General features: G+C 34.2%; 1 protein-coding gene across 13 annotated transcripts in view; it reads left to right on the top strand.

Annotated features, from left to right (window-relative positions):
• The window catches only part of TNPO1 (transportin 1), a 149,016-nt gene extending 129,791 nt beyond the window's left edge, over positions 1–19,225 (top strand). For 8 of the 13 annotated variants that reach the window (XM_055253775.2, XM_055253774.2, XM_055253778.2 and 5 more), the window contains 7 exons: positions 1,301–1,399; positions 1,898–1,993; positions 4,860–4,935; positions 5,828–5,927; positions 8,564–8,638; positions 10,171–10,313; positions 13,574–19,225. In XM_055253775.2, coding sequence (XP_055109750.1) covers positions 1,301–1,399; positions 1,898–1,993; positions 4,860–4,935; positions 5,828–5,927; positions 8,564–8,638; positions 10,171–10,278 — 554 coding nt within the window. In that variant the 3' untranslated portion in view covers positions 10,279–10,313; positions 13,574–19,225. Of the gene's footprint in view, positions 1–1,300; positions 1,400–1,897; positions 1,994–4,859; positions 4,936–5,827; positions 5,928–8,563; positions 8,639–10,170; positions 10,314–13,573 lie in introns of those variants that run through there. The other 5 variants (XM_063623165.1, XM_063623166.1, XM_063623168.1 and 2 more) reach the window with 3 other exon arrangements.
• The last annotated feature ends 411 nt before the right edge of the window (positions 19,226–19,636 follow it).

Here is a 19,636-nt window from a genome sequence, read left to right as displayed (position 1 = left end):
GTTTTTTATTCTAAAGAGTTTCCTTTACTGTGGATTTTACTGATTGCGTCTTTCTGTTGTCTTTAACATGTTCTTCTGTCCATTGTATTTACTGTAAATTGTTTTGATACAGAGACTGAGGTTTAATGAGATTTACATTGTTTTGTTTTTAAGACTTTATAGATGGTATTGTGTACTTAGTGTACATAGTGTCTAGTTGTCCCTTTTTTTTTTTTTAATGTTACCAATCTTGATGATTGTCTCAATTAGTGATTCTCAACTAGGGGCAATTTTGCCATTCGGGGAACATTTGCCAATGTCTGGAGACATTTTGTTTAACGCTGGAGAGGTGCTATTGATGTCTAGTGGGTAGAAGGAAAGGATGTTGCTAAACATCTTATAATACAGGAGACAGCTCCCCTTCCCCCCAACAAAAAAATGATCTGGCCCAAACTGTCAATATTGCTGAGATCAAGAAACCCTGGCTTACATCTCCTGATTTATTAGGAGTTTAAAAAATTATGATATTCTAATTCTTCATTTAATAATGAAGATACTTATATAGAGAGACATTTCCCATATCAATAAATTACTATCCTGAGGTAAAATCTTATAGCAGAGGCAAGATAAATACTTGATTCTTTTTATTTACCAATTTTCAAAATAATGAATTGATTCCTAGCATCCTCCAAAGGTATCTTTGATGTTTCAGAGTTTAGTTTTTGATTTTTTTTAGTGCTAGTGTGACTTCATGATGTTCAAGCTGTTGTACTGCTTGCAGTGAGAACTTAAGTTGGCTCCCGAGTCCTTTCATTATGACAAAATAGTCCACTTATTTTGCACATTTCCTGCCTTTGCCTGTAGTGTGACATTTTCTCAGAGTCCTCATTTTTTTTTAGTGGCGAATGATATTCAGAGACCACAATCAGAGCACAAGAGTGAAAGTTGCTTTAAAAGCCAAAATCATTGATTTTTTTTTTAGTCTAATTACAAGAGATTACTCTGACCAACTCTTTTTAGTGATATGTAAAATATACCCAAACTTATATTTCCTGTTCCACATTATTTGAAAGTTCATTGGCCAGATACTGCTTTCTTCAGTTTCTTAAGGTAAACATTACCAAGCCCTTTAAAAAATATTTTTTAAATACAGTTGCCTAGTTTATTTCCACCAATTTTAAAATTGATGTTGCAATAGTTTTTTTAATGGTGAAACTTGTTATTTCTTGCTTAGATTTCTGTTTCCACCTAGTAGAATTCCTTTAAAGTACAATATACTGCTATTGAAAACTTTACTACATAGTTTAAATTTTTTTTCTAGCTGATTTCATGCCAATATTGGGAACCAACCTAAATCCAGAATTCATTTCAGTCTGCAACAATGCCACATGGGCAATTGGAGAAATCTCCATTCAAATGGGTAAGATGTTTTTCCCTATTTAAAAGCATAAGGCCTGGCACGGTGGCTCACGCCTGTAATCCCAGCACTTTGGGAGGATGAGGCGGGCAGATCACCTGAGGTCAGGAGTTTGAGACCAGCCTGGTTGACATGGTGAAACCCCATCTCTACTAAAAATACAAAAATTAGCTGGCGTGGTAGTGAGTGCCTATAATCCCAACTATTTGGGAGGCTGAGTCAGGAGAATCGTTTGAACCTGGGAGGCAGAGGTTTCAGTGAACTGAGATTGCACCACTGCACTCCATCCTGGCAACGGAGCGAAACTTCGTCTCAAAATAAGTAAATAAAATATAAATTTTTAGGTGCCTTGATATTTTTGTAATTGCTTTAATTTTAATTATTTGTATTTCTATATTTATATGACATGTCAGAGTTAATACAGGAAGCAAAATATTTCACATTGGTATTTTAACGTTCAATTTTTTCTTTTTTGTTTTTTCTTTTTGGGATGAACTCTAGGTATAGAGATGCAGCCTTATATTCCTATGGTGTTGCACCAGCTTGTAGAAATCATTAACAGACCCAACACACCAAAGACGTTGTTAGAGAATACAGGTACCATATGACTGAACTGTTTCAGTGAAGAGAAAATTTGTTGCCTTTTAATTTTAATATGCGTAGAGAAACCAAAGCAAAACTAGCTTTTAAAATTTAGCATATTTTGTATTTAATTGCTATTTTGGATTTTCAGTAATGAAATAGACTGTTTCAGCTACATTCTATAACCAGTTTTCAGTGGTTATATATTCAGTGGTATAACCAGAAAAACACTTTTTTCCCCTATTCCAGTGTTTTAATACTTCCTAAAATGGATCCCAGCAAAGATAACTATTGAACCACCTGAATTTTGCTTTTGAATTAATTCGGAGAGTAACTGGGAGCTGGGAAGTAATTTTTTTTTTTTAATCTGTCCAAATGTGGTCAAAAAGATTCAGTGGCAAATTGGTTAACAGTGGCATTTGTAGTTTGTATTTCATCATATAATTTTATTCGAATTAGGACTTTAGGCAGTATGTTATGGGATTTTTTTTTAATTTATTTATTTATTTATTTATTTATTTTTTTTTTAGGAAGCTTGTTTCTCTTTTGCATTTATAGAGAGCATGTTTATATTAAAGAGTACCTTCCATACTATAGAACACATTTGTGGGTGGATTCGGTCCTTTTCTTTCTACCCTCCCTGATTGCTGCTAACAATCCAGAAAGACAGAAATTTTGTTTTCATTCAGGCACATTCCATTCTTTACATGCTAAGATGATTCCCATAATTTATTTATAATTCAATGAGTATTCTACCAAAATACTAGACAAAGATTAAAATAAGGTTTTCCAAATAAGAAAGTTACTTTTCAAAGGCATTTTTATTTGGTATTTTTAAATTATAGAAAGTTCATTTTATTCTAATGCTATTAAAATTGATAATGTTTATTGGTATGGAAGGAAATCTTTTAATTATGAAGCAGTTATCTGGCTGTTTGGCTGTATGGGTACTGTTTATTTCACAAAGTGAATTAGATTTTCTTGCTGAAAAGTACAAAAATCTATGTATAGGATGGGTTATGAAATCTTGTTAGGGTTTTATCTTTTCAGAATGCAGTACCTATACATGACATTCAGATTTGAAACACTTGCCATTATAAAATTATTGTTGAACCTAAAGAAACTTCTATTTATTTTTAAATGTGAATGCTTAACTGCAAATAAATGTTGAGTGTAATGTATATGAAAGTTTCTTGTGGGATATCAGCTGGTGAATTTGTTACATAGTTTAACAAATTGGCTTTATTTATAAGATTATATTTTAAATATGATTATATCCTACATAAATAAACAAGTCATAATGCCCTAAAGTTGATGGATTAAATTGATATTATTGAGAAACACACTTGGGATTCATTAGATTACCTCTTACCACAAGTGGCTGCATAAAGTATTGTTTTCTTTATTTCTTACCCAAAAAAGTGGGTTTTTTTAGTTATTAAAATCATTGTCAATGGCTAATATCTAGATTTTAGCAGCTTTTAATTACCATTATCTCAATATTTCATAAAGCCAATTCCTTAGTCTGCCGTTAATTTGCTTTTTCCGATTAGTATATCCTGCACTGAACTTTTTCAATGGACCATCATCTGCTTTATCGCATGTTTCATTGGATTGTTCATACTTGCCTGTTTAATGAGAATGTTGCATAGTTTTTGTGTCTTTTGAACATAGGTTTTCTTTCTCTTGCTTCATATGAATCTGCTGGATTTTAGTATTATCTGTGTAGTTTGCTTCAAGTAATCCTTAAACATTTTTCTTTACCCCCCACCCTTTTTTTATGAAAGGTTAACCTGTAAGTTTTTGAGAGAACACCATTAAAGCACTTCATGGTTTGTTTTCTGTTTGTATTTTTTCCTGTTGTGTATGAATGTATTTACATGTACGTACCTTTGAATTGCAGAATGCAGTTCCGAGTTGCACTTGTTTTAGCTCTTTGTAAGTTTAAAGACTTCCTCAATTTTTATGGTGAATATATGTTTGCCCACTTCAAAATTGTAAAAAAAATATAGTGTGTAATTAGTATAATGTATTATCTATTTTGTGCTATACCTTTAATAGCAGAAACAATATTTTTTCCTATGGTCCACATATCGTATGTCATTGCAGTGGACTGTAAATTTCCTTTATTAGAATTTTATTTCAAACATGGCTTAAAGTTAGTGGACTGTTATCTGAGTTATCAGAGGTTTGACAACATGAGATTTGACATTGTAGCCTAGCAATATTCTAATCCATTCATTCAGTGAGTACCATGAGACTTAAAATCTGACCGTTGATTTTGATGTAAGGTAACAAATTTCCACTGGTTGGTTTGGCAAATGTTAATCAAAGAAAAAATTTTTAAAACTACCAAAAATTTGGTTTAAATTCTCTAGATAACTTCCAAGGAATGGAAATCACTTTCACCTGTATTAGTTAGAGATACTTGAGAAATATAATCATATTTACTGATATTTCCTCACAAAAAAAACTATAGGTTTTATTATTAAATTCTGAAATTTTGGCTGGCTTTTGAATGAAGGTTCTCTAAATTTGTCCATTTAACTGCTCATCTTATTAACAGAATGATACCTTGACACTCGATTGAGCGAGAAAAGCAATTCATCATGGTTTTTGGTGTTCTCTCAATCTTTAGATTTTTTTAATTCCTTTTGTTTTTCTTTTTCCAAGAGTATGCCATATATGTTGCTGCCCCTTATTTTAGGGGGTGGTAATAAACAGCACTGGTGAAATCTTATGTTTATTATCATACACAAATTCTGTTGGTTTCTGTTTCTGAGTTATTTGTTGTTTTTTCTTTATTTTTTCTCCTTCCCCCTCATTTGCTCATGTCTTGGTTGGCGTTTGGTGGTGTATAACCGTGATTGCGTTACCTTAGCAATAACAATTGGTCGTCTTGGTTACGTTTGTCCTCAAGAGGTGGCCCCCATGCTACAGCAGTTTATAAGACCCTGGTGTGTATTATTCAATCTTTTTTTTTTAATTCATTTTTCTTCACTCTTTCTTTCTCTATCTCACTTTTAGATATATTTTCAGTTGGTTACAAAAATCACAATCCTTTATCATTGCCAACCATGTGACTAATCTTGTCCTATCAGGTTTGTGAGGTTTTTCAATAGCATCGTCATGTATATTTATTTTATGTTGTGGCTAACGACTAATTGATGCATGGGATAAGATTGTCACATGCTTGCTGTGTTAAAAAGCTTGATTATACATAAAAAGCATTTAAATATCCACCAGAAAAATAAAGATGCATGCAAATTCTATAAATTTAGGTTTTTGCATTACGTTTCTTTTTTAGAATTAATTTGGAAACTTGGATTGCATTAAGAAATACATGTTTAAATTTGTTATGTATAAAAATATTATTTGCTTGTTAATGTAAAAGTTAAACATCTACACCATAAGCTATATAGTAATAGTTTATATTGTGGCACTATATCCTATGTTTTGCTTCTTTCAATTGATAATCTTTCAATTCAAATCATTTTAGTAGTGTTTAATGGAATACAAGTCATGAGTACAATTTTAAAAGTTAATTTGGTAATTTGTTCTTCTTGGCTCAGTCTCATAAATAGTTTAAATGGGAGATTCAAATTAGTTATCTACTTTATAAATGCAATTTATTAAGAAAATGTGGATTTCACTGTTTCTACTGTGTTGAGATAAGATGGGCCCAACAAACAGGAAGTATGAGTATACGAAACTAAAGCTTTCCGAAAAACTCTTTTAATATAATCATTATCTATACTGTGGTGCTTATTCCATTAAATACTGTCCATTAGTATTGTAATTGAATCTGCTTGTTACTTAAATGCTAAACTCAATTCTGTAATTCAATAGGTGCACCTCTCTGAGAAACATAAGAGACAATGAGGAAAAGGATTCAGCATTCCGTGGAATTTGTACCATGATCAGTGTGAATCCCAGTGGCGTAATCCAAGTAAGATGTTCACAAAGATTTATTTTTAATGTCTAATTAATAAAATTTTAAAGGAAGAAACATTCTGATACTTTAATTATAAAAAGTTAACTATTTTCAAAGATATCAAAATACAGTTAAACCTTTAAAATGTATATTTCTTAATATCTTGAAATTGTAATGCCTTTTTTTTTTCCTAAATTTTTTTTGTCATGAAATGAGATAGTAACAGCAGATTGGGACAACAAGGTTATATTCTTGTCTTGAATCAGGCCATGGCTTCTTTCATCCAAATTTCAGACCTCATTTATTTACTTTGTCCCTGCCTCCCATCCCTGGATATCAGTTTGTGGAGATCTACATTTAAGAGAGTGACCAAATAGTAGGAATACTATCTGTCTGTTCTAAATAAAATACTTTGAATCAGATTTAGAAATAATGAATAAAATAAAATACAAATCAGCCATTGAAATTGCTCTAATTTTGAGAGCTTATGATTTATTCATCTTTACTTTATTTTCCAAGTTCAAGTTATATGTAGACATTTTAATTATTCGGCAGTAGTATTGAACATGAGTCCAGTTAAGCATCTGGATCCAACTGCCAATTTTCTAGACACACAAAACAAAAACATGTTGAATTACACCATGTATATTCAGTGAACAAAATGCTAACTGTGGGACTGGACTGTAAGTTAAATACCTGGATTCTTCAGCAGACATGTTTAAGGAAAAGAAAGCATGGAAGGAATCCTGTAGACAAGAGACCCAAGATACATCAAATCAATTTAAAAATGTAGTTGAGGCCGAGGCGGGCAGATCACGAGGTCAGGAGTTCGAGACCAGCCTGGTCAACATGGTGAAACCCTGTCTCTACTTCAGATAAAAAATTAGCCAGGCGTGGTGGCAGGTGCCTGTAATCCCAGCTACTCGGGAGGCTGAGGCAGGAGAATTGCTTGAACCCGGGAGGCGGAGGTTGCAATGAGCCAAGATCGCGCTATTGCACTCCAGTCTAGGGGAGAAGAGCGAGACTTTGTCTGGAAAAAAAAAAATGTAGTTGAGGGAGGGAAGTGAAGAACTAAATTTTGTTTTCCAGGAATGCACACAAGAGTTATAAAACTGCCCCCAAAAATGCTTTTATAGCAATAACTTTCTCACATTTCTCAATTTTCAAGAAAATTGAAACTTTCCACTCAGAGGTGTTTTAAACATTTTTAAATTGTGACCTTTTGATGTTTCCTAGCTTGTATTGTGGTTTTTCTTAACTCGGTTTTAGAAACGTTAATTCTGTTTTATAAAATTCAAATTGATACAGGTGATAGACATTGAAAACCTACAAGTTAGAATTAGAAAATAACTTCTGACTGATTTCACACTCATAAAATATTCATAACTTACTGTTAGAACAAGCCAATGCCATCTTGAGACGTTTCTAGTTACAAAACAAGCTTTTGACATTTTCTGGGTTTTTTTTTTTTTTTTTTAATACTTAAGAACTTTGTGTGATCTCAAATGTGTGTTAGAGGTATCTGATAAGACATGTACCATCTTTTTCAAAAGCATCTTCCGACCAGGATTTTATTGTTTCTTTTTGAATTGATGTTTTAAGATGATAAAAGTAGCACATGTATGATCATAAAATTGTTACCAACTTAAGAGTTGGTAGAAATTTCTGTTTTATAACTTTTATTTACATACCTTATTTTGGATATGGTTAAAATAAAATGTCATAGGTTTATTTACATTTAAATTTTTTAATCACAAATTCTAGGTATCTGCATTTAAATTTTTAACATCAGATTTGGTATTTGGAAGACATAATTTGAATAAATTGTGTTAAGCAAATCTTATTTGCTTAAAATAAACATACACTGTAGAATTACCAAACTTTTTGAAATTAGTGAAGTTCTCTGAATTTAATAGTAAAATTTATAGTTGACATGTCAGAAAATCAGCAATATGTTGAATGCTGTTTGTTGAACTGTTAATGTTTCAGTATGATAGGCAAGATTGAGAATATTTTAATGAAATGCTTAAAGCTTATTGTCATCTTGTTCTTGTAGTCAGAATAGCCTGATTATCTTTTAAGTAATTGTCCAAAAGTTGGGTTTTTTGTTCTGGTTTGGATTGGGTATTTGTAATTACATAATTAGTTTTTCTTCAATTTTTTGGTTGTTTCAACTAAGTTATGTCTGAAAATGGACCTTGAAATTACTAATCTCCCTATTTCAAATCAAGGTCGTTTAATATATATTTAGCTAGCTTTAATTTCTTTGTAGGCCAGTCAGAACTGTAAGATCATTGGTTTTATGTTTTTCTTTAATCCAGTAAATGAAAGAGTATTTTTATGGGTGTCGATTTGGTGCTTTCAGTTCATTTCTGATGCTGAACATGTACTGCACAGGGGGTTATTTTGTTGTGTGATGCAGGTCATTAAAGTCCAGTATAAACTGAATGAGTTGAGGTTCCTTGACTGTGGGCTAATAGGGACAGCCTTAAGGTAATCTCTTCTAATTCCTTGTGATCATAGTTAATTTTTAAATGTTTCCTTTTTTAAGCTAGATTCTATTGTGACATAAACTCCGAGGTTTACGTATATCTTTTGCTGAGTTTGACAAATATAGTATCAATCTAATATGTATTTCTTGCTTGTTACAGGATTTTATATTTTTTTGTGATGCCGTTGCATCATGGATTAATCCAAAAGATGATCTCAGAGACATGTTCTGTAAGGTAACTAATAAGTCTTTATAATGCATCATCTTGGGACTGTTAATATCCCAGTGGAAAACTTCAAATTATGTTTACATTTTTTGTGAAACTTAGGCTCTTCAAGTCAGTATTGATAGTTTATATATATAACCTTTATTCTTGGTAACAAAGTTGGCTTGATCTTTTCTTAAAATACAGCAGTGACTCTTATCTGTAGAGGATGCATTTTGAAAGTATTTTCCCAAGTGTACCACTAGTTTACGTGGTCCTATTATTCCATTTAAGGAAAATAGTGTATGTTTTTCAAGATGGAAATGGAGACTTGGAGTATAATCTGAAAAAGAGTAAATCTAAATGGCTGCCACAGGAGTAAGCCCATGTCATTATTTGCTTTGTTAATACCCCCTTTTGATTAACTCGTCAGTACTCAACCGCAGTAAAAAATAAAATGCAGTTACACATTTGAATCACCCAAGATTAAAGTTAGTGAACTATAGTTTGTCATGAACTCAAAGCTTGTATATTTCCAGTTTGAAAAATATGACATAAAAATTGTATTGCTTGGATGACTTCTCTACTTCTTTGTTTTTTCATTAGTATGGTATCAGAGATTGCTTAGAGTATATCTGTTACTAGAACACTTGCCAAATTCTAAACTTCTCAAAGCAGAGTTTAAACATATGCTATGAGGTACTTTTAGGCAAGGCAGGTGTATTAGTCCATATTCACGCTGCTGATAAAGATGTGCCCAAGGGCCGGGCTCAGTGGCTCACACTTATAATCCCAGCACTTTGGGAGGCCGAGGCAGGTGGATCACCTGAGGTCAGGAGTTCAAGACCAGCCTGGCCAACATGGTGAAACCCCATCTCTACGAAAAATACAAAAAAATTAGCTGGGGTGGTGGCAGACACCTGTAATCCCAGCTACTCAGGAGGCTGAGGCAGGAGAATCGCTTGAACCCAGGAAGTGGAGGTTGCAGTGAGCCGAGATCGTGCCATTGCACTCCAGCATGGGCAATAAGAGTGAAACTCTGTCCCCCCCCGCCCCCACACACAAAAAGATATGCCCAAGACTGGGTAATTTACAAAAGAAAGAGGTTTAATTTGACTCACAGTTCCATGTGGTTGGGGAGGCCTCACTGTCATGGTGGAAGGTGAAAGACAGATCTTAAATTGCAGCAGGCAAGAAAGAGAATGAGAATCAAGTGAAACGGGTTTCCCCTTATCAAACCATCAGATCTCATGAGACTTATTCACTGCCACCAGAAGAATATAGGAAAAACTACCCCCATGATTCAATTATCTCCCACCGGGTCCCTCCCACAACACGTGGGAATTACAGGAGTACGATTCAAGATGAGATTTGGGTGGGGACACAGAGCCAGGCCATATTAGCAGGGAATGGTGTAGAATCCTACGAAGTTTGAGAATTGCTACTTTAAAATGGATAAAATTTATAAATGATAAAATCAGTTGTGTTGGATTTCAGAAGCTATGCAGATCTGAATTTTTCTCTTTTGTTATTGATAGATTAATGGTTTTTCACTCTTACAGATCCTTCATGGATTTAAAAATCAAGTTGGTGATGAAAATTGGAGGCGTTTCTCTGACCAGTTTCCTCTTCCCTTAAAAGAGCGTCTTGCAGCTTTTTATGGTGTTTAATTTAATACACTTAAGCTGCAGTCCCAAAACTAGGGGTAAGTTATAAGAAGTTTGGAAATTTTCAGGATGAAGAAAATTTTGTTAGGGCTATCATTTCAAACTACTAAATAGAATAAAAAGCTATTTGTTTTCTACAGAGGTTGAATAAAACGTAGCCTCATATCATTCTATCTTGGGCTTTAAATTTAAAATTACTTAAGTGGGCCAGGCGTGGTGGCTCATGCCTGTAATCCCAGCACTTGGGGAGGCCAAGGCGGGCAGGTCATTTGAGGTCAGGAGTTTCAGAGCAGCCTGGCCAACATGGTGAAAACCCATCTCTACTAAAAATACAAAAATTAGCCACCTGTGGTGGCATGTGCTTTTGTAGTCCCTGCTACTCAGGAGGCTGAGGTGGGAATATTGTTTGAACCTGGGAGATGGGGGTTGCAGTGAGCCAAGATCTTGCCACTGCACTCCAGCCTAGGGGACAGAGCAAGACTCCATCTCAAATAAATAGAAAATAAAATTACTTAAGTGAAGGCTAAAGAAATTTTCTTAATAGAACCAACAAGCCAATAAAAATGAATAGCTCCAGTTTGAATCGGAGGTATAAAGAAATCCATGTTGGTACACTGGTTGGATTTCTCGACATTGCTTCAACTATTCCTTTTTTTCTTTCTTTTTTCCTGCAAGAAGACTTCGGCATTCATAGTGACGGGGTAAAATTGATTTCATTTTGGAGCATGAATTTATAGTCTCTGCTATAACAAGGACTTTTCATTTCATGTGCTTTGAAAGAAAACTCAATTGGGTTTTGGCCCACTGTTTTTGTTTTTCACTGTATGTTTCACTGAGTACCTACCATGTACCCATCGCTTTTTTTTTTTTTTTTTTTTTTTTTTTTTTTTTTGAGACAGAGACTCTTCGCCCAGGCTGGAGTGCAGTGGCACAATCTCGGTTCACTGCAATCTCCGCCTCCTGGGTTCAAGCAGTTCTCCTGCCCCAGCCTTCCAAGTAGCTGGGATTACAGGCGCATGCCACCATGCCTGGCCAATTTTTGTATTTTTAGTAGAGATGGGGTTTCACCATGTTGGCCAGGCTGGTCTCGAACTCCTGACCTCGTGATGCACCCACCTTGGCCTCCCAAAGTGCTGGGATTTACAGGCGTGAGCCACTGAGCCCGGTGCCTAGCACTATATTTTAAAATAAGTAATGAAAGATTGTTTTAATTTGGGATGGACTATATTCATTTGGACTCTTGCTCCTTGAGCTTTTCTGTACTTAAATGGGACTAGCAGTTCTCATCTCTGAGCTTCGGTTTTGTCATTGAGTTATGTTGAGGATTAAATACTATACTGTATGTGATGCCAGAACTTAGTATGTTGCCTGGCACACTAAGTTGACTCAGTAAAGGTTGGGAACTGGGCCAGTACAATAAATATCAGGGTTTTGACATTCATCTTTAGATTTTCAGCATGAATTAAGACATATTTGACTGGAAGCCAGAAGATGTACTGAATGAGCATGTACAGAAGATGTACACCAAGTTGAATTACCCTTTAGATTGAATTGGAGGGGTTTTTTTTGGCTTGCTTGCTTGTTTACTCCAAGCTAAAATTTAAATCTGGAAAGATTTCACCATCCAAGCTGTCTAACCTAGGAGGTGGTAGAAATGGACTCAAAGCTTCCAGAATATGTCAGAGCCCTTTGTATGTGTTGTCCTACTTCAGTCTTGAGTCCTCAAGAGCTGTTTTCCAAAATGGCTTTGGCATTTTGGAAAAGTGCTGGATTCACCTTATGTTAGATTATGAGAATGCAAAAGATGAGGATGACTTGGAGCTTCAAAGGTTCAATGAGCTACTAACAAGTCTTGAGCACTTTCAGATTTATTACCTGTGTGGTCTCATCACCAATTAAGAATTAACTGTTCTAAGACAAGGTATGAAATAGTTCTCGGTTTTGTAATTAGAGCTAAAAGTAGATGAGTATCTTTTATTCCTGCCTTTTTGTACTCCTCTTCCCTTTCTTCAGAGGCAGGAGAAAAGGGGTTGTTTGTATTTCTACACAGATGGATTAACTGCCCTCTGTGAATTCACATGGACGTTCATAAATGGCCAAAATTTGGCATGATTGGGTAGTAGAGTTCTGTTTGTAAAAGGACCACTATCAGGTAACAGTTTAAATCTCCCAGTAATCCTACCTTATTTCTTAATATCCTTTTTATCATTAAAACTGTTCAGCATAGAAAAAAGTTCTTACCAGGAAAACCAAGTGACTGGAAGATAGTGGAAATGACCAAGTGAAATAGGATCAGAATGAGAACTAATTAGGAACATCAAGAAGGCAAGTGTAGGCAGGGTGTGATGGCCCACATCTATAATCCTAGCATTTTGGGAGGCTGAGGTGGGAGCATTGCTTGAGCCCAGGAGTTTGAGACCTGCCTGGGCAACATGATGAGACCTCCATCTCTATGAAAAAAAAAAAGAAAAAAATTAGCTGGGCGTGGTGGTATGCACCTATGGTCCCAGCTACTCAGGAGGCTGGGGCAGGAGGATTGCTTGAGCCCAGGAGGTTGGGGCTTCAGTGAGCCATATTCACACCACTGCATTCCAGCCTGGGTGACAGAGCAAGGTGCTATCTCCAAAATAAGTAAATAAATGTTAAATTTGCTTTTTTTTCCCTCTCTTTTTTTATGTAGAATTTGTTTTTTGATACTTACTGAATGTAGTGACCCTGCTGTGGTAATGAACACTTCTAGTGCCTTATTGGCTAAAATACCAGATAACCCCAAATAACAAATGCTCCTTTGTGTTTTGATCGGTTGGATTTTTGTTTGCTTAATATTGGGAATACTGGGGGGAAAAAAGATGGTGTTTTCATTCTAAGGATTGTCCTAAAGAAAGTGCTACTTTATTTTTAAGAAAGTAAGGCCACTTGTTATTTCTTCAACTACAGAAGAAATAACCAGTTCCCATTGGGTCCCATTTTGCAAAAGGGAATAAAGAATTAGACTGATAGCATCATACAAGGCATATTTCACTGTACAAAGTGTTGTACACCTGTCTATACAACTCTCCTACCCAGCTTGGCCTCACTTTTCATACCTGATGCAGCAAACAATTCAGCACCATAGGAGAAGGAAGCAGCATGGTTATAAGTGACTAAGTGACTAACACGATATTAGGCAATTTGTCCAAATTTCTCATTTTCTTTATAGGTAAAGATAGCATTCTTATTTGATTAATTTTGTGTTCTGCTGGCTTTGAAAGACAAACGATTGTTAAAGATAAAATTGTTTTTGTTCTTTTTCTTATAGGTCCTTCAGTCTTGGAGACTATGAGGGAGCCTCTGCACCCAGGGAAAATGTTACCCTTTACAGGGGGGAAGGGTAAACCAGTAGGGAATACAGTACAATCCCAACCCTACTGGGAGGGGCGGGAGGGAGGTGTTGCCGTCACTGTATTAAGTCGATGTTGGGAAACGTTTTAACATCTGGAGCCTTTGTGGGTGGAAATATGTCTCCAGTTACAAGTCCGCAGTGGATGTGAAGAAGCAAAAAAAAAAAAAATCTATTCAGTCTACTCACAAAACAGTACATTGTGGAATATTATGGGGAATTGTACCAAAACAAGAACCACATAAGTGATGCCTAGGGACAAGAAAGAGGAACAATTCTATAGCGCACAATAAAGGAAACCTAAGAATGGGAGTTACAAATAGTAAAGAAGCTTTTTTTTTTTTAATTTAAAGTTTTTTTATATAAGTTTTCCCACATGATGGGGCCTTGTTTTGCATGTTGGTGAAGAACTACGCAAACAAAACTAATATAGTTAAAGTCAGCTTGCCTTCCCATAGTAGAAGCAGGTTCTTGGAAGTTACAATTTAAGGTACCCCAAAAAAGTTGGAAATAAAACAAACATAAACAATGAAGCACCCTGTGAAATGCCAAATGAGTCACTCCTTTTACGTTTTTTGGGGTGGGCAGGGAGGGAGGAATAAATGGGGTTGGGCATATCAAACAAGATGACATCTTAATTTTGCATTGAACATTAATGTAGCGGATATAATTTGATGGTTATAATTCGTTAGATTTAATTTCTAGGCCAAGATGTTACTTTTAAAGTGCAGTTTAAGGTTCAGGCATGCATTCTGGCTCATAGTGGTTGAAAGTAATTTAAATTAGTGGGAAAGTAGCATGCTTGCATCACATAGAGTGAGATTGGTATTCATTTACCTATGTTGCGCCAGTTTGTGTTGCAGTTTACCAATTCAGTATAGCCCTGCATTTAAAGTTCCTTTTTAAGATTTGTGGATTTTATTTTTATTAAGAATATAGATACAATAAAGTACTGTAGTTTACAGGTAGGCCTTGAAATATCTTTTTTAGGATGTTAGGAATAAGATTGATATTGTATTGTGTGTAACCTGCACAATGTGGAAAGCTGATATACCTGTGCAAAATCTTTGCCTCTGTGCTGTCAGTGTGATGTGCTTTCTGCATGGTTATATACTACTAGTGATTTTATCAAAACTTCTAAAATTTAAATTACATGGTAAAAGATCTGTAAAAGGCTGCATAAATGTTAGTTGGCACATAAAGACAATTGTAGAAGTTGAAAAATGATTGCTATATTTCAATGTTTATTCCCACTCAACATACTGCCTTCTAAGCTTCCCTTTTTTTGTTCAAAGCATGATCTTAAAGATATGTTTAAGTTAATGGATGTAATGCAGGGTTCCTACACTGTATTTTGGCGCATGTTGGTGGCCCTCTGTGCCCTAGATATATGCACACAGGGTGCAAGTTAAAAGCTACAGAGTGAAAGTTGGTTTGGATCCTCTTCATTTCATTTGTTTAGCTTTTCTGTTATTTTTCTCTACTTACATGTATTCCTGTGAATAAATCCTTGTTAAGTTAACCCTTTACTTTTCCTTCCATGTGTATTTTCTTATATACTGTGAATGTGAAAACCTAACTGGTACACTTGATCTTGTGTTCATATGAAAGTGCAAGTCTTTATTAATTTGGATTGCCTGAACAGTGTATCCCATGATGATGAAGGAAAATGGAGAGATTTTTCTTTTTAACTCTGCTGGTCAGAGATGAAGCCACGCCTTTCCATTTTTCAATGCTGCATATTTAATCTGCAACAAAAATGTTAAGCCATAACAGCCTTTTTATATTTTAGTTTGTCACCTTTGCATTGCAGAATAAATACTGAACAACCATTTTTATAAGCAGTTGCTCCTCTTTGCATGGTTCTATTCTCTAAAAGTGTTGAATGATACAGCCATTGCACTGAAGTTTGAGCTGTGTGCGTGTGAATTTATACTGTTTCAAAAATTTCAAATGCATGCTAGCATGTAGAAAGGTTTTTGTTATGTGTGTGTGTGTGTTTTGTTTTGTTCTGTTTTTTAACATGTTCTTTCACCTTTCCTCTACTTTGGCTTTGCAAATTTCAGTCTGTAGAGCCTGAAATTAAATTATTTTATAGTGCCTGATATTTTTAAAATTTTAAGTTGGATTCAAAGGGTATACAGCATTTTGTTTTCTAGTACCATTGCCTCACTGGGAGCTCAAAATTTGCCTCCCTGTTAGTCTTTAATAACTGAGTAGAGTAGCTGTTTTATTCTTAGATTATTCTGTAGTGCTTCAAATACTTAGAATAATATGAGAGATAGTTTAATATTCTGGAATAAATAGTATTTTAAATTGAAATGACCAAATTCAATTTAAAACAAACACATAACAATCTTCAGTAAAGTTATTTGAACCTGTGGTTGGCAATTCTGTATTGACTAAAGGCAATATTGTCACCTGTCACGTTAAAAATTAGTTTCCAGTTAGGCAGATGAATAACACTATTAAAAATGCACCCAGTTTAGTAGTCACTTGACTTTTTTTTAATTTAAATGAAATTTAATTTGAAAATAGAAAATAAAATTAGGGAAATATGGCAACCTGAATTTGAGTTGGGATTTTTTGTGTATTTTTTTCCCTTTGAGGTTATTGTTTCTTCCTAATTTATATTTCAGATACATAGTGTAGAACAGGAATTTGCAGAAGCCATTTAAGTTATCTTTTGAGGTAAGCTCTGATTTAGCATTTATTCTGATAAAACCTAATACATCATGGGATATATATAAAGCAACTTAATTCTTGTGGTGTAGTCTTAATAGTTTTGAATGTTGACTGAATGTCTATGAAATTGTGAGTTTGTCTTTGTTACATTCCAGTGTTTCTGCCTCTTGGCATGCTTAAAGCACGGCTTACTTCATCTGCTCCTTACACACTAAAATGCTGTTAGTGTGCTCAACTACAGAAATAGCCGCTGCTAAGTGATGTAGATTTCTACTTGAATATTTTTATGTTGTAGGAACCTCAGGAGGTCAGTGTTTACTGTTTTATATATGCCTTCTTTTTCCTGTTTGAGCTTCTGTCTTTGAAGGATTCTAACAGAACAAAGCTGCTGATCAACCTAAGTTGGAAACAGAAAGTGTAATTAATATAACTTAAATGCATGTTTGGCAGTTCCATGTTACAGTCCATTAGCGAGTGAACTTAGTGCCACAGGTATTCATTTATTCAGGAAAGAATTTTGCTTTTTGTATTGTCTAATCTCTTCAACGACTTCATACTGTGTAAAAAAAAAAAATCACTTTTATATTTTTTGGTTGGTTATTTCCCAAATAATCAACATGTAAATAATCTTTTAAGAGCCAGTTCTGATGCTTTACATTATTGCTACTTGATTTTGTTACGCAAGTTAGATTTCAGAAGAATAGATTTTAAAACACTTAACCAAGCCATTACATCTTAAAAACAAAACAAGTAGCATACATTTTGTAATTAACATATTGATAAACACTGTGATTTTTTTGGTTAAGACTTTTTCATTGATCTGAATTGCTTAAATTGCATATATTGTAAAATAGGATCAGATGTATATTTTAAACTAATTTCAATGGATTTTCCTCTTGAAATGCTTTGTCTACTCAGTTATAAAATATTCAGATAAAAGTTTTATCTCAGGTGAATACTCTTGTATTGTTTTTGCTTTGGTGACATGCTTGTAAAGGGTCATCCTAGTTACATTCTTTGTTTTTTAGTGTATTTCATTGAGAATCTTTCCATTTAGTCTGATTTTTTTCCTAATATTCTAGCAGGCTGGGGTGGTATAAAGCCCTCCTGACAAGCCTTGTGCATACAGGTTTACCTGAAAATGAGCTACTTTTGGTCATCATTTTCTTCAAACTCTCAAAATAGGAAAGTGGAAGTTTTTCTCCCCTATGTAAAATTATTCTGCCTAGCAGAAATGCCAGAAATAAATTAATTACATCTTAAACTCTTAGTCTAAATTTAAGTCCTTTGCCATGAGGAAAAAGTGGTTTTTTGCTTCATATGGTTAATCTATATTATTCATATTGAATGTATTAACAGATAATGGTGCAAAAGCATTCTTCCCAGGGGAAGAGTGTATCATGCATAACTGCAGTTTAAGTCCTTCCTTTGATAGTACTTTAAAACACACACAGCTTTGCTTACTGAATTATTTTTGCAAATAATACAAGGCGGGGAAACTAACTGTTGCTACTAGTGTTGTTAATGAAGTATAGGCCTTGGAACATTTAAGAAAACTGGTCTTCAGATAGTTAAGGGCCTGGGATAATCTAAGTGAAAAGTCAGATCAATAATGAGCTGTGTTGTTAACAATATTACCTGGTAATAATACCATGCAATATAGCATTGTATACCGACTTAGTGCATTTTATACTGTATTAAATATGGAGATACTTCTAATGCCTCTCTAAAATTAAATTTTACATAAAAGTTAGTTTTATTCACCTTTAGGCTTTCCAGGTGAGTTGTGACTAGTTTTTTCAATCTTACATAGATCTTTCACCCATTAGCATTACTTACGTAGATAATTCTTTATGCCTAGTTATTATACATATTAATTTTTAAGGTATACATTTAAATTACACAATTGTTCATTGTGGTTTGTATCCCAGAATGTATTGTTTTTTAAAAGATGCATAATAGCTGTATGTATGCATGACTTTGAAAGAAGTTAAAATGGTGATTTTTTTTTCACCTCATACATTTTAAAACCAAGCCAGATCTATTTGCCAAGCAGTGTATCACTAATAAGAAAAGCAGTTTTTCCTTTTATTGCAGTTTTTGTTTATCTACCATAGAATTTCCTTATACTGTGGCTTGGTATTATTCAAGATTAGCTATTTTGCAGGTGTTACATCTTTTTAAAAGCCTATTATAACATGGTTAGCCTATAAGGCAGTGTTGGTCCCCTTCTAATATCGGCCTCATAAAGGGGTTCCACTGTACTTTCCGCATATTACTTTGTTGTTGTTTTCCTTCGTGGATATATAAGCAAATTGAGCTTCAGTGATTTTTATGGAGATAATAATTAGACAATACTGTATAATTAGTTTTACTTAATAGATTATCATCTTGTGAGAAGAGATGTTTAAACGTGGTAAATCACTTCATATTACAAAACAGTTTTACACTTAATATGTTAACATTGGGTGCAATAATTTAGTAGCATTAGCTTTAGTTATAAATAACTGGATCTTTCTGCTGACAACTTAGGTTGTATGAGTTATGCTTAAAAGCTTTAAATCTGATGTTTCCTGTACCTGCCACACTATGTTAGAATGTGTCCTTCAAACATATCCTCCTGCAACTTCTCAAACTGTACTAAATTGATACTTCTTGAAGTCTAACTCTGTGCTAACAGATCTCCATTTTAAATAGAATACGGTTTTAATTTTTGATAAGCTGCTGAATTTTAAAGAGAGTTTTTTGGGGCCACCAAATATTTTGGATCATGCAGAGAATATATATTGTACTGTAGTAATTTTGTATTTACATTTGTATGATGTGACATAATAGATGTGAATGTTAATCACTGCTTGACTATGTTAATAAAGTTGTTTAACTATAGATGTTGCACTCTGATTTTTAATGAAAGGAAATGAGTTTTCTTTTTCCCTCTTACCCCATTTTGGGTCTAGATAAGCCTTATGTTTTTTGGGATTTTTTTCCTTGTTTTCAGTTTGACGTTTTGTTTTTTCCTTAGCTTACACATTAGTACACTTTTGTTGAGCATCATTTATTTCTTAAAACAAGTGTTTTCTTGTTTGTATAGTATAGTAAAAACCTATTTTTCCACATTTTAACTTAACTCCTTGATGTGTTTTAAACAGTTGATTCTAGGTTCCGCTGTTTGAGGATGGGGGAGATACTATTCTCTAAAAGGAATTAAAGGTGAAATTGTGAATATAAAATGTTGATGTAAGGAGAGATTGCATGAGTGTGTATGAATGTATGTCCTGTTAAGGCTTCATGTTTATC

This window comes from Symphalangus syndactylus, chromosome 18 (genome assembly GCF_028878055.3).
Source record: "Symphalangus syndactylus isolate Jambi chromosome 18, NHGRI_mSymSyn1-v2.1_pri, whole genome shotgun sequence".
In the NCBI taxonomy this organism is placed as follows: Eukaryota; Metazoa; Chordata; class Mammalia; order Primates; family Hylobatidae; genus Symphalangus; species Symphalangus syndactylus.
This window is presented reverse-complemented; position numbering and strand designations above follow the sequence as displayed.